The sequence below is a fragment of the Monomorium pharaonis genome, chromosome 4 (genome assembly GCF_013373865.1).
Source record: "Monomorium pharaonis isolate MP-MQ-018 chromosome 4, ASM1337386v2, whole genome shotgun sequence".
NCBI classification, from domain to species: domain Eukaryota; kingdom Metazoa; phylum Arthropoda; class Insecta; order Hymenoptera; family Formicidae; genus Monomorium; species Monomorium pharaonis.
This window is the reverse complement of record NC_050470.1, coordinates 3,125,623-3,140,939: the sequence shown is the minus strand read 5'-3', so window position 1 is coordinate 3,140,939 and position 15,317 is coordinate 3,125,623. Positions and strand designations below refer to the sequence as shown.

The 15,317-nt window shown below is 40.4% G+C and overlaps 1 protein-coding gene across 4 annotated transcripts in view; it reads right to left on the bottom strand.

Annotated features, from left to right (window-relative positions):
• LOC105831985 (thrombospondin type-1 domain-containing protein 4) overlaps positions 1-15,317 on the bottom strand; it is a 75,786-nt gene that overhangs the window by 49,750 nt on the left and 10,719 nt on the right. For 3 of the 4 annotated variants that reach the window (XM_012672540.3, XM_012672541.3, XM_036285164.1), the window contains exon 4: positions 5,952-6,078. In XM_012672540.3, coding sequence (XP_012527994.1) covers positions 5,952-6,049 — 98 coding nt within the window. In that variant the 5' untranslated portion in view covers positions 6,050-6,078. Of the gene's footprint in view, positions 1-5,951; positions 6,079-7,938; positions 12,267-15,317 lie in introns of those variants that run through there. The other variant, XM_012672539.3, reaches the window with a different exon arrangement.

The following is a 15,317-nucleotide window of genomic DNA, read 5'->3' as shown; positions in this document are numbered from 1 at the left end:
AGAGGCGCCCTTTGAGAGTCGCGAAGATACGACGCTCTATTACGCCATCTAATGATGTTAATCGGCGGCCGTCGCGAAAGCGGCCGTTATTAATCGCGTACGTAGAGCATGTAATTTTGTTTCAAATCCGCGTGTCGCACCATTGATAATGGCACTCGTGTGCGTACGACGGAGACTTTTGATGCCGCCGCCGCCGCCTTCGCCCGGTTTACGATGGACGCGCTCGGAAAAGTTACAATTTCCCGTCTCTCTATTCTTCTCGTAAGACAGATTTAATTAATTCGTTCAGCCGCAAGGACATTATCTCCACGTCGGAGTAAAGCGACGGAAACGTTCAGCTAATCGCGTTTGCTTCGTTAAAAATAATTTTTTTGCAAGATTGAGGTGGTACTCCAATCCAGAGGAAATTTATATTTTGAAATCTTTTCAAAGAAAATTGCTACACATATTAATCCATGATTTTGCACACAAAAATCGACAAACATTTGCTAAACATGTATAAATAAAAGCATAGAGTACGAGTCGCGGTTTTCTTTTGAAAAACTTCCCAAAAATAGATCACTTAATCTACACTACCCTCTTAATTTTCCAACAAAAATAACTTGCACTTACAAGATATAACGGATGATCGTTCATCGAAGGCTGCGGTCTTGTCGGATTCCCGAGATATCGACGAGATTCTCTACGAGGTACTGACGGATTAAGAGACGCATGATACATGTAAACGTTAAACGCTCGCGATCCGATCGCGCGCGGATGCATCCCGATGCGCAGGACGCGGAAACCGCGCGGTGGTTTCGCGGAGTTCGCGGCGGCGAAGATCAAAGCGCATTCGCACGTCGGTCACGGCGGCTGCCCTTCAGACTTCCGACGCGTCCGTTTTCGAGGCGCGGCTAATGGACGTAACGTTTGCGTTTGCGTGTCCGTACGGCGGCGATTTGCCGCGCGCGATTAAATCCTCCCTCCGTGGCGAGCGCGGCGCGTCGTAAATAATCGACGTTAATCGCGTCGCGTTTCTGCCTTAGTTTTGAATTCGCACCTCCTTTCGCTCACTCACTATCGTTCGTTTCAGGTTATCGCTCGACGCACGACCGATACATGCTGCACACGACGAGCGATGTATAGACTCGTTGCATATGCGTTAAGCGAGTGCCCTCGCTTTTGTAGTCGTCTCTACGGATGAACTGTATACAGTGATTTACGAGTTGCAATTGTTATAATGTTTCGGAAAGACTGCGAATATTAATATCATATATATACAGACACGAAAGTAATTGTCCGAGCATAAAATATAAAGTTTATTTTATGATACAAATTTGCCAAATGTAATTTTTAAAAAAATTTGATTGGAAATGAAAATTGTTGCAGTGATGTATTTCTATTAAAAATATGCTTTTAATATGCTTTATATATATATATTGCATAAAATAAACTTCCAATATTTTATGTGTCTGGAAAATTAGTTTTGTGACGATATATAAAATTGTCCTATTTATTTAATATTATTCCGTCAGAATTTTACCATTTTTACATACATTTCCAAAGTTATGTAAAAAAATATAAAAATAAAATAGAACCGGAACTTTGTTGTAATTTTATTTAAATATCATTCAATCTGATTTTGTTAATAATAATTAATTTTTTCAAGTTGTGCACAAGTACTTATGGTAATGGAAACATTTAATCGAGTTTTCTTTACAATATTTGATGAATTTGTAGCATGAAGTAAACTCTCTATATTCTATGTCTGAATAATTAAAATTTCGTGACTCTATAATATTTCATTTCTTCATTGAAACGATCGCTTTGGTCTCAGACTGATTCGTTCATTCATTTCCATTTACGAATTCTAATTATAAATTTTTACTCATGAATCACAACATAAAAATAAAAAATTATTCATACTTTTTTAAAAGAAATTATTCTTACAGTTTATATTCCGGTTAAAGAAACTTTGTAGCTGGATTTATATCTTCTCTGTCAGCGCGATAATAATTCAAAAAAAGAAATAACAAAAGCTTCTGTCATGCCTTATAGACTTTTCATCCGACACGTAATACACAGACGTAGTATACGGGGATTTTCAGGAATATTAAATCCTTCAGATACAATGCTTTTAATCAGATTAGAGTTGATGTCTCCATTTCAAATCCATCAACAATAAGCATCTTGACTTAACAGTTAAAACTCAGAGAGATAGAGACGGCTCTATAAAATCCAAACTGTACTTAATATTACATTCACATTATATAATTGTAACTAATTAATTATATTAAAATCATTTAACATGACTTAAAGCTTTATTAATTATTTATGTCATTAAAATTAATTTTGTTCGAGCTTGTCATATTATTTATAACTTAAAAAACAAAGGAGAATCGTGATTCTTTTCCTTGTCCCCAATCTCGGAGGTACACGATGGCGAAAAAGTGCACGGATCTGGGACGCCCTGTGTACTCGTACCCGGTATACGACCGCAAACCGTATGTAATGTGTACCGCATGTGATCCGCGGAAGGCCTATGCAAGTAATACCGTATCCACGGACGTCCAGACTCGACATAATTATCATACGGACCTGCACTACAGATTGCTTATTGTTCGCATCGATTTTACTTTTTTCCTTCAGTAGGGAGGAGAGGGGCGCGAAAATGGTGGAGGGGAAAGGAAGGGAGTTCATCCCTTCGCCGGCAAGGGATTAACGTTGCACGCGGGCGATGCACGAGTTATTGTACCTTCACGGACGTCAACGTTGACGTGCGACGTGCAAGCTCTTGAATCGTTTCGCCGCGCCGGGCGATTTTATTCGTCGTAGTACGGTAAAAGCGCATTCGCGAGACACCCCCCGCGGTGAATAATCTCGAGAAACGGCCCCATGTAAAATTATACCTTGTTTTTACTTTAATATCGTCGATTGTTCCCGACTGATGACAATTCACATACAATCTATAATGATTTATGATATTACAGAAAATATAATTTACAAACTATAAGTGTCAATCGCTCTGCTTAAGATATATTTTTGAGAAATTAGATTTATATAAAAAAATAGTATGGTTATATAAGCTCCAAAAATAAATCAACTAGACTGAGAAGAAAGTCACAGATTGTGTAGACGCAACTCGTATTCATCAGTGCGAGTAAAGTATCGATTAATTAAGAATAAAATAAGTAATCTGTAACATTTAAAATAAATATCGAATCTTCGCGCATTTCGTTAAATCTTAGCTTTCTTCTTTGTCCTTTAAATCCCTCTAGCTTTTTCCTTTGTCGATTAGAAAATCATGTTGAATCCCCAAGAATTTCATTTCGTTTCAATATTTTTCTCGATAAAAAGCGAATTGTACGCACATTGTACTTTCACGTAATTAATTCGATGCAGTGTTATAAAATATTATGTGCTTGTACCGTGCCAGAAAAAGTGGGCGTTTTTATTTCGGTGTAGCAAAACACTCGCGCGAGACAGAAGATAACCGCAATACGGTACGGCTAATTTTTCGCATTTCTACGCTTTGTACTCGCTTCCACTGTTAAAGCGGGAATTTAATAACTCCATCGCGGAAATTTTTATACGCCGTAGTTACTCCGCTATTAAAACAGGAGTAATTAGCACTTGTTTCGCGCGCGTACCGTCGGAGAGATTCGAGATAAGGGAAAGAACAGAGAAATTTGCAGAGATTCGCGTACCCTCCGTTTCTGACGCATGAAGATATTCCGCGCCGGAAAATGGCCATATAACTTTAATAATCCTAAAATACTTGCTGTTAAAAAATTAAAACTGAATATAATTATGTAATGTGATGAGACAGCGAGAGAGAGAAAAAAAAGAATGTGTTTGCGTTCAAATAAAGCTTCGCATGTATTAATTTTTAAATTCCATAACATTTTCTTGTAACAACACACCGGAAGGAAACATTCTAGATTGTACAAAACTTGACGTAAACCCCTTACGAGTTATAAAAACAAACTGGAAAAATCATTTTTTTTCCTTTTTTCCAACTGGACCAATTCGAAAAGATACAGCCTCACTTCAAGTCTTTATTTTCACGTGTCTTTTATTGATTATAAACACGGGAATAAAAGTTTCGGATAGCAAGAGGATTAACGCACGATGAAATCGGAATCGCGAGATTTCTTTACGGGAGACGCGGAAATGCGACGGTGCACTTGCCCGATCGTAATCCGGTAATTATGCAACGGCATCGGCATGCGCGCGGTCTAAAGGGAGACAGCCACGGATAACAAGGGACTCTCCGCCCGGAGCGTCGAAGGTAACGAGAGCGAGGATTGATGTCCCGTTCTGCGAGCTCGCGCGCGCGCGCGAGGCGCACACGTCGAGAGAATTATTACGAGAGGTGTCCGCATTAAAATAAACTATACTCGGCGCATACACCCGCGGTGCAAAACGGGCAAGAGGAAAAAAGAGAGAAAGAGAGAAAGAAAGAGAAAGAGAGACGTCCCGCCGTTAAGACGACGAGTCATCGAAGGGTTTTATTTCGCGCGAGAACGAGTGTTTTCCCCGCTTCTCATCCGCTTCGTCCCGTTTCAAAATTAATCCGCAGTCGCAAAATGCGCCGCGGCTCAAATTGCACTCTATCATTATCCGCGTATCGCGGATCTCGCGCGCGACGCTCTAGTTCCACGACTTAATAAGAACCTGTCAATCCGCGGCGAAACTGTTTACCCTTTCAATGTAAGGATGTACCGGCGAATTTTCTCATCGCGCGAAATAAGTTTCCGAAGGTGTTCCCTCGACGTATCCTCGCAACCACAATTTTTCATTTCTGTCATTTCTGACCCGTACAGTTTTCCATTCCGTTTATTTCTAATCTATCTGGAGCTTATTATTTCGGTGACTCCTAAATAACACTTTGGAAAGTCTTCCGGAAACCTCTTACTATTCTGCTTAGTCATTTATTATATTTCTAAAGATTTTATTTCGATAGTAATTCATACTCGTAAAGATTAAGAGATAGCAGCGCTACTGTAAACGCCGCTCACGTCTAATCGCTACCTTCATCGGCACTTATAAATTCATCAGTGCCACCTGTGTGCGTTCTAACGACCGAGTATCTCCCGTTTTGCATACCGGCGCCTAATTATATCGTAACTCACTCGCGTGCAGCGTAGTTACTCTCCGATGTACCTTCCGCGAACGCGCTTCATATTTTGCACGCAGAAAGCGCGCTTTCAAGCGGTATCTCCAGGCCTGCGTGTTATTCAAATGTGGAGCTCGATGCCACACACAGGATGTCCGGCTCGAATGTATTCTCAACGCGAGTATCTTGAATAATTTATGGTATCTGGCCTCTCTTATCTTCGAAAAGTTTAACGTCATTGGATTCGTCGAACTTGACTTTTTAAATCGACATTCGACGTGATTTGATCATCGAATGTTTTCGAAATGTAACCCAAACTTCGAGACGTACAAAGACGGACGGACTTTCGTACTTTGAGATTGTCTCCCCAGAATATATTCGGAATTTCGTATTGCAATATTTTCCTGACATTTCTGTTGACACTTTGATCTTCGTACTTTTTAACTTTCACCGCTCTAAATTTTATTTGCAGGTATAACTTTTTATATCATGTGCTTTTTTAAAAATTCATTACATATATCTTATTTCTTCACATAGAGTCACCGCACCAGTCAATAAACAAGAAACAAATATATTTGAATAATAATTACATTTTTAAGCAAAAAATATTTAAATCAAATTCGTACAAAAATTATAAGATTAAGAAAAATTAATTTGCAATTCGTTATTTTAAAATTTTAATTTAATATTTTTCTAAACGTATATTTTTGTATTTTCACCGATTGTTTAGCGGCTGATGCCGCTAACTTTACGTATTATCTCTGTGCTACATCGTGCTCTATGGCTACGTACAGATCTGAAAGTTCACGTACGGACGTAAATCAATTTGAATAAGAATAACAGCGTCGCTTACCTCAAACCCAGCCTGATCACGGCGGATCGTCGGCGACCTCGTCGACGCAGAAATCCGGGCGGCGGCGAGTCATCTTCCGATTTTCGTGGACGGTCCATGGAAGATCTGCTCCGAGGCTCAGGCCATCCTGCGCGCAAAACATGAGGTCATTAACGGGGGAGGGCAAGTGGTACAGAACGGCGTAAGAGAAACGCCACACGACAAATCACAAGATGCCCCGTAAAGGCGAGGGAGACAAGTCAAGAGGAACGGGACGAGAGCCGACTGATCGCCTTAACTTTCCGAAGGTTAAGCTTCCCTTCTTTCTTTTTCTTTTTCTTTCCCCCGTCGAAACGTCGCAACCAAGCTTTAACGCGCCATCCGTCGTCGCGCTGGCGCTTATTAGATTCGCTCTGAATTCCTCTTAAAGCTTCACGCGACACGCCTGGAAACACTAACGGGCTCGGGAGTGCCCGACGATTCAGCAATTATTTCGACACCGACGCGTGTCGTAAATGTACGTGCGTGTATGTCGACTGTTATAAAAAAGAATTAGGGCGAGAGCGCGCATTCAATACGCTCTCCTCTACGGGCTCTAATGATGTGGCCACTTTGCGGGACATTGTAATTAAAGCGTGAGATAAATTGATTTTTCAAATAGACAGCCTTATTATTAATCCTCTTACTTCTGCACACAATTTAATACGATTATTTCACATCGGGAGCCAGTTAGCGGAGTCATCTGGTTAATTAAAATTAATGATTTCTGCAGCAGGCCAATTGCGATAATTATTATTTATAATCGCGTTGTGCTAGAAAGGCAGGATAACGCCCGTTGATCCGGAAATTGCATAACTGTCGAGATTGCAACCGATAGATGAACGTTATCTGCACTTAGAGGATAATTCTAGTAATTTTTTTCTACACGTGTTCAACAGTATACCACATCGATAACCACATTAAAATTCATCGAAGCCGGAATAATTACCGCAACATCATTTCCTTCGCGATAATACGTAATTTTTAAACATAATGTTTCTTGTCTAGTTTTTAAACAAGTCTAATAATAACCCAATGTAAAACGCACATTACGATCGCAAAGGGAATCGTTTGTCGAGACAATTTTAATCATTTTCCCGATATTTTCTATTTTAATTAATTAATTAATTCTACTTTTTAACCGAGAAAACTGCGATTGCATAGGCGAGAGAGAGAGAGCGAGAGAAAGAGGGAGAACACTTGTGGAAGAATCGATCGGATAAGAGTTGTAGAAGCACAATTTACGACGCGTTGATATATTAAGTCGCTATCGGGTATGAAGAGGTGTCTACGTCGCGGTTTTCTAGTCGCGAGACAACGAGGACCCGTTGTGTGAACAGCTGCGAGGAATATGTGAACGCGCGCGCGGAAACAAGCACGACCCTATAATAAATTACGGGAAAAATCGATGGTAAATTCGTCCCGGCTTCGTCTCTTCCTACGCCTCGCGGCGTCGCCTTTCCGCCGACCGACGCGTTTGACGTCTTCGACTCTTTGTCCGCCGGACAGCCTTTGAACGCGTCGACGCACATTCAAAGAAATGCATACGCACGATTAGCAAAAAGCGCTATGTCGATTGTCAAATAAAATAATAATGCATGTCGTGCGTAGAATCTTGGAAAATAGAAACGGCTATATTGAAATGACGAAGACATTTCCGGCACTAATAATATAAAAAACTTTTCTTTTTGCAAACGATTTTGCAAACGGTATTTCTAATACTCCGGCAGATATGTTCACATATAATAAATAAATAAATATTTCTCACGTGTCTCTCACCACAATATCAATGCTACATTTTGAGCAAAGCGATATATAATTAAGACGATACAATTGATATGTAGCGTTCCCATACTTCTCGATAGCAGAAAATCGACGAAACATCTGATCAAGTTCAAAATGCAAGCCGGCGAACATGAATTAGGGAAAATTAAAAAATTTCGGCATGACTTCGCTGCGTCGCACTCACCGTCGTGCCTGCTCGCCTAATCCCACTCGGCAGGAGCGGCAGCAGGTCGGTCCTCCGTTTCGGCCCACGTGGCACACATGTCCCGTAAAAAAAAACTCTCGCGCAAAATAGGGGGGTTGCACGCCGGCCGGTCTCGAATCCGAGAGTGCACGCAACCACACGACAATTGCTCTCCCTCTCAAGGAGGAGACGCGTCAGCAGAGGAACCGCATCACTTTGTCGGACTTGGAGAAAATGTGCGAGGATACCATAGGGTTGTTGACGCGAAGATGCGGTGCGCCCGAGAGAAAACGAATCTCCGCGGCTTCCGGTCTCCGAGTGAGCACACTCGGCGGGGAAGGAGACGGCCGGGCGTGTGTGGCGCGTACGGACGCCGCCGCGACAGGAGTGATAGTGGCGAAAGTGGGAGACTCACCGGGAAATATATAGGTCCGCGGGGTGGCGGTGGCGGTGGCGGTGGTGGTGATGGTGGTGGTAGTGATGGTGGTGGTGGACCACACGAGCGCGAGAAGCGAAAAGGGACGTCCACGCCGCGCACGCATCCCTCTACGCGTCGCGCCGCGGGGACGTGCCGCCAATAATTCGGCGTTTAACCCGCGACTGCAATGTTCGCCGGTTGCCGATCAATCCGTCTGGTTTAGAGATAAGGAGGCAAAGACACATGACAAACGTCCCGATTATTTACGAATGTACGATTGTTTGCGTCGTGAATCTCCATCCGAAGGTATATCTTTCGATATCACGTCTAGATGTCACTTATATGTCACTTGCGAATTGTTTTTTCGATCGGTATTTCAAATGATAGTAGATTTAGGTAACTAACATTTTTCACATTGAAAAGAAGCGGTCTATGAACGAACTTGGACCGTTATTTCATCGAGCAGATTTCAATTAAATCACATCCATAAATTAATTAATAATATTTTAATGTGTATTAAATTATTAGCGGCTTTACATGATAGTCATGCAAGATGCTCAAACTGATTGGTAGGTCAAAAATTTTTTGCTCGTTATCACGCTTCAACTTCTTTTTTAACGATCTAGTGAAATATTTTCAGATTTTTTTCTATTATAGCAAAAATTTTGCGCTTCAGATACGTCAACCAAACTTTTCTCCGCATACTCATTTCAAATTAAAATTAACTGTTTAAAATTGCAAAAAAAAAAACCGCTAGATAAATACTTGCATGTCGTATTTAAATTATCTTTAAAGGTATTTCTTTTGGAAATAATGTTGTATATTTCAGAGGTGCAATTATATCGCAATTGTCTCTTTCTCCTTTCTCTCGCATCCCTTTCTCGGAGGGTACCAAGAGGATCATTCAAAATGAAAGCGAGTGGAACCATGCAAACGATTTCTACACAAAAGCGGAGGCGCGCGTCGACTACGTTATCAGCTATTATCGCGCCCATTTTCCCGTTGAATCTCATCTAGATAATCGGAAGCATTGTTTAAAATGGCGTTATCTGCGCGCTAAATACACCGACGGAAATCCCGACGTGCCCCTTTTCCTCTCTCTCGCGCGCCCTTCGCAGGTTCAACGAACTGTAATTGTGGTACTGAGACGCGCGGCCGTAAAATTCAACCTACGAGATTAGACTTGTGGCTTTTCCTTTATCATCCCGGTGGAACGTCGCAACGCCTTGCCAGCGACATCCCCCCCGTTTTATCTCCCCGCCGCGTTTTTTCCGTTCGCTCTCTTTTTCGCGCCCCTTTCTCCCTCGTTCGTCGCTCGTCGCAAATCGTCCGCGAAAATCGTTTTTTACTAGCGCGACGGATCGCGCGCAAAATGCCGAGACGAATCGCGACGGAGCCGGGAGAACTGGAAGTGTCTTATAACGTGCTAGCTGTGCGATACAATGTGATGCAGAACTAATTACGTTGGGCGATTAAGCCCGGTAATTAACCCACTGGCAATCAACGTCCACTGTGATGAGCATAGCTTTTTTTTACTTGCAATGCTTAAACGTACAATCTTTCAACAATTTGTAAAAAAAATTAATTTTCTGCCTGTAATAATTACACGCACGAACAGCAAAACGTATTGGAAATGATATAAAAAATGACGTAAAAGAATTTTGATATGAGAGTTTTGATAGAGAAAAAGCACAACAAATTGATAACATAGATTCGTAATTTATAAAACAAAATATAGGAGCTTATAGCTTGGCCGCAAAAATAGAAGAAAATATGAAAATAAAAATTTAAAAGAATATATATGTATATATGATTTTGTAATTATCATTAACGACTGAATTCAGTACTGCAGCACTCTTCTACTTGACAGTAACGCCGCTAAATAAATACGCGACCGACGAGACAAAAATTCGAGGAACACTTCAAGCATTTATTTATTTTCCGTCAAACATAATGATCCAATCAGTGATGTCAGCCTGAAGCGCATTAAGCTTTTTTATTTGCCGCGTATAACGGATTGCAGCTACTGCACTTCAAAACTCGAAGCTTCCAGAATCGCAAATCGTAAAACAATACGCCTTACGCAACGCGGAATATTTAACGTCCGAACGAATGGAAAATAAAGTGCATAGAACATAAAATCGATTACGCAATCTTCAAATTGAAAAATCTTTCTCGCGCGAAATTTACGTTATAACTTTATATCGAATATCGGAAACAGATGTATATATGTGGATCTAGCGTAAAACCGTGGATTTCCCATTATACTTATCAGTTGTGCCGGTTATCGTCGAATTTGCGCCATTATACTTGTCTTGTCGAGTGATCGACCGTCTTGCTCGGACCTGCTAACAAAGAACCAGTCATGGCGATTGCCTGTCGAATGCCATTGTGAAGTGCGACATCCATAACCGTCCTTCGTGGTGGTCGAGACCCCCCGATAAAAGTTCAGTCACGCCGTGATTTATTAATTATAAAGCATTGTGATCCGCGAAGCCGCATAGTTGCGGTTTCACGGTGATAAAGCAACACGCGGCGCTAAGGATTTCCATCTCGAAAATAGACTGCCGCGGCTGATCGCCGATAAACGCCTCCGCGATTTATTTAACGGCGGCTTTCAATCGATGCGCTAATGGTAAGAAAGAGTACGCGCGACTCCCTCTTACCATTTCGCCGGTAAAAATGTTCACTTTCAAACCCGAAAATTAAATTAAAACATTTATTACGATTAAAAGTATAAGATAAAATTTTGCCAAGATTAAAGGGCACAAGAAAAATAACAGATTAAATAGTTTTATATAATATGATAAAAAAAAGAGTTCATAAAATCAAAGAAGAGTTTCTTGCAATTACAAATCGCAAAATAAATAATCGTTGCTTAAGTTAAATTAACTGTAAAAAGATAAAACAACGAATAATCGAGAGAAAAATTTCGACCGTTACGAGGCTACAGATTACACGGCGTTAATTAAGTGAAATATAAAGATAGAGATAATATGAAACAAATGTTTGGAATTAAGATGACGTTAAAGAGACTCAAGCTGCAAAGGGTCTTAGGTGACAAAACAAGCAAGGAGTCGTCCCATAATGTCTCGTTGCCTTGGTGGGCCGGGATTGCGGCGGGCCCACCGTGTGTTGGCCCAATGGCCCCTTAACTGGTTATATCATAGTCTTTCGGGTCGTTTCTCATCCCAGCCTCCGTCAACATTTACATACTGAACGCGTGTACGAACGATAACTCGTGATACAACGCGATAACTCCACGGGAACAGACGGTAGGTCGTTACACGACATCGATCTCTCTGACATAATTTGACACGTTACTTCTCGATATCGATCTACATTGTACAACAATTCAATGTGCTACAATCTATAGTTCATTTGTTTCACATTTAAATACAGAAGCAAATACGAAAGCTTTTCAGTCTCGAATAATTTCTCCCTTGATTTGACAATTTAAGTAACGTATAACTCAGCTTCAACGATTTTGTAAATTGATTCTTCACTTTTCAGTAGAAAGGAAAACAATTTCTCTCGAGATGGACATTGAATCGTCCCCCGTATAAGACGATGTTTATTGCAGTTTGGAGTAATTTATTGGCATCTGCCTGCGGGAAGGCTCTTACTTTTGTTGAGCAGTCGACGGCGGAATAGATTCTCGATTTCCGTATCGACGATCGGGCCTTTCGCCGTGTGGAAAATTGGAAACCGCGACAAGCGCACAAGGATCGTGCGTAAACGCACAGTGAAACTTCGAGGAAAAACCAACTCCTCCGCCGAGATTTCCATTAACCTCCTTCGGAGAAATCTACGAGCGGTCGCCTCGCGCGCCGGTAATATTTCAAGCGAATTTGTTATTATAATTTTTCGAAAGTGACACACACGCCTCCCGTGCGTCGACGCGGCGAACAATTCGACGAAATATCGAGTGAGATTGAAGCCCCGGTCGTTGATTAATCGCTAATTGATTATCGCGCATTTTAACGCAGTACGGTAATTTACACACGCGAATCGGTGTCTATATGATCAAATCACGATCGATTGAGAGGATTAACGTAATCGTTCGGAACAGCGGTACGTTTGATTAACTTGCAAAATTAAAATGGAAATTGGATAGCATTAAACGAATTTCGTTACTGTTGCTGTAGACCGATGTATGACAAATTATTTAAATGTAGTCGCTTACGAATTACTGCATTACAGTGTTAATTGATACTGACAAGTGGAATTATGCGTATTTAATTCCTCCCTTAATTAAAATATTTTGAACTCTCACACGCTATCGAATCTCTCTATTCCATTTGCATCATATCATTTACTTACAGTTTCGAAATATCGCGTAATTAATTAATTAAACTGCGCGCGACCTTATTTAGCCGCGCGGGTCTCGGGGAAAATTCGCGAGTGGCTAAAAAACTGTGATTTTTACACGAAGAAAAACGTACGCGCGCTTATACCCCGCATCGCACCCAATTCCTTTTCTCTCTATTTCTTTTTGGCAATGCGCCAAAAAATCCTGCCCAACGTTTCGTCGAATTATACGTCGTGACCTGTAATTTGGACACTATTTCACATGCCGTAAGCATGCAATCACGAAAAGGTGTTCCCTTTTGTAAGTGGTTCCACCTAGATGAAGAATTTATCGGCTAACAGCCCTTCCTCGAGATTATAATACACGCCGCACACGTGATCCGATCGGAGATCGCGGCGTCATAATGCACCGACGTATGAACCGCTTAATTCTATCGTTTTCTTTTTTTCTTTCTCTTCTTTTTACTTGGCGATGCTATAAAATTTTCCTGATTCCATGTTAGTAAACGCTTCGTTACGCTGATTGCGCGAACATCGCCGCGATCATTACTATCTATTACCATCAATTTCGGCTGATACTTCGAAAGACCAGGATATATAAATATAATATATAAGAATATGTAGAGAAAATCGTGTGCGCGGTCTTAAAAAAAAAAACTGTTTAAATAAAGAATCAATCAATTTGAAGATTGTTGAAACGTGTCAATACTGCAATATTATGTTGAATATTCTGTACGACGAGCAAAAGAACGTCTGCTCTTTTCTTCAATGTAAATAATTAGAAATCCACATATGTCTTGTGTTTTCGTGCTTTAAAAAAAAAAACGGAAATATCTTCCGATAATACAAAAATATATTAAGAAATAAATTTAAATTGCCACGAAGAATTTCATTTTTTCTCACCGACATAAAAAAGACAAAATATTTTTATTAATATAAACTAATCGCATTTAATCTCCTCAATTGTCATTTCACTTAAGGATATATGTCGCGTATATTCTCTTCTACCCTAGGATTTATATATTTGATGTCCTTACGTAGATGTATATGTCGTTGAGTAAATTCTCAGGAAGGAGGATGAGGCGATCCAGGAAATGTGAGATCTCGAATGCGGGAGACCGGAAGAAACGCAATAACATCTAAGAGATTTGATTTATTCGAGAGGAAACGAATCTCTGGAGTGTCCCGTGTGTGCTCGAGAAACAAATATCCGGCCACTCGAATGGCAAATCAATTGAAACAAAGGTTGGACACATGCATTTGATTATATTTTATCCGTTGACGTGACCTTCATTCTTCAGACCACCGATTACACAATCATCATCATACGCTATGAGTCACGTGAGGAATGTCAAAGATAATTTGCGATTAAAAATTATTCATAGAATACTTTCAGCTTGGAATAGCTGCGGGAAATAATTAACTGTTTGAAATATTATAAAAAGAAGGAACCTAAGTAAAAGTGCAAAATTATTTTGCGTGCACATAGAAATTGCAATTATTGAAATCCAATTTAAAAACGAATAACATTATGTATGATTTTTACAATATTTTTACAATATTTTTGAATTGTACAAATGTTTGCTTGTTTAATTCATAAAATAAGCATCACTTAAATTGTCTATGGGGGAGTGCTGTCTATTTACTCTTAAGCGCACTTTTATTCTTTTAACAGAGACTTTTATAAGGGTCGTACCATTACGTTCACTTTGCAGCTACTTCCGTAAATATTTACGAAGTAAGTCCGAAAAAAGAACATTGAAAAGCATTATTAGCCGACAATTTCCTGTGCAGGTGATTATTTGGAAAGCATCGATTAACGTACTGATCGTCCAGATTGATTCACGGAAACAGGAAGTCCCCCTCAGAAAAAAAGAGCAAGACGGAATTAGACCTCACACGCCGAAGGTAAAATGCGTTCGTGAAATTTCTTGGATCTCACCGACCCACGAAATCGTCGCGTATCGCGCGTTCATCATAAAAAGGAAACGATCAAAATCAGGCTGAAAAACGATCCATGAGCGCACGCAAGTTATGGCACGAACTCGAGGCTTTATAAAATTAAAGAGAAAATTCACGATAATATTTAAATAAGTACAATATTTCAAACATAAAACAAATCTTTGTACCTCATGCACGTCACATTTTATTAAATAAAATATAAAAACGTATTTTATAAAAAATTTTAACAAAATTCTACCTTCACAAGTATAAAGAGACGTCCCCCTTTTAAATTCTCTTTTCAAGCAGCACATTTAAAACGAATTCAATTAAACACAAATACCGACTTTTGCACTAGTATCTCGCTAAATACTTCCTCGTATTGTTAAATCGAATCCGCCTCGCCGATCAACGGGAGCAAAAAAAGGCGCGCGCGAAAGAGGCGACCGGAAATTCGGCGTGGTGATCGTCGCTTGTTAATTGTATCGCGAGGCGTGTCGAAACGGGGCGCGATAAATCGATACTGAAATTTTCACATTAGCCGGATGCGTCGCGAAAGCGCGGATTAAGGCGTAATATAGCCGAGAAGGTGAAAGACACCATGAAAGGCTCGGATTCTTTTGGTGTTGATGTAACTTGGTCTTAAAACGGATTTATGGGCTCGTAATCGCTGAGATGAGTACTTATTATATGCAATCGACTGAGACCT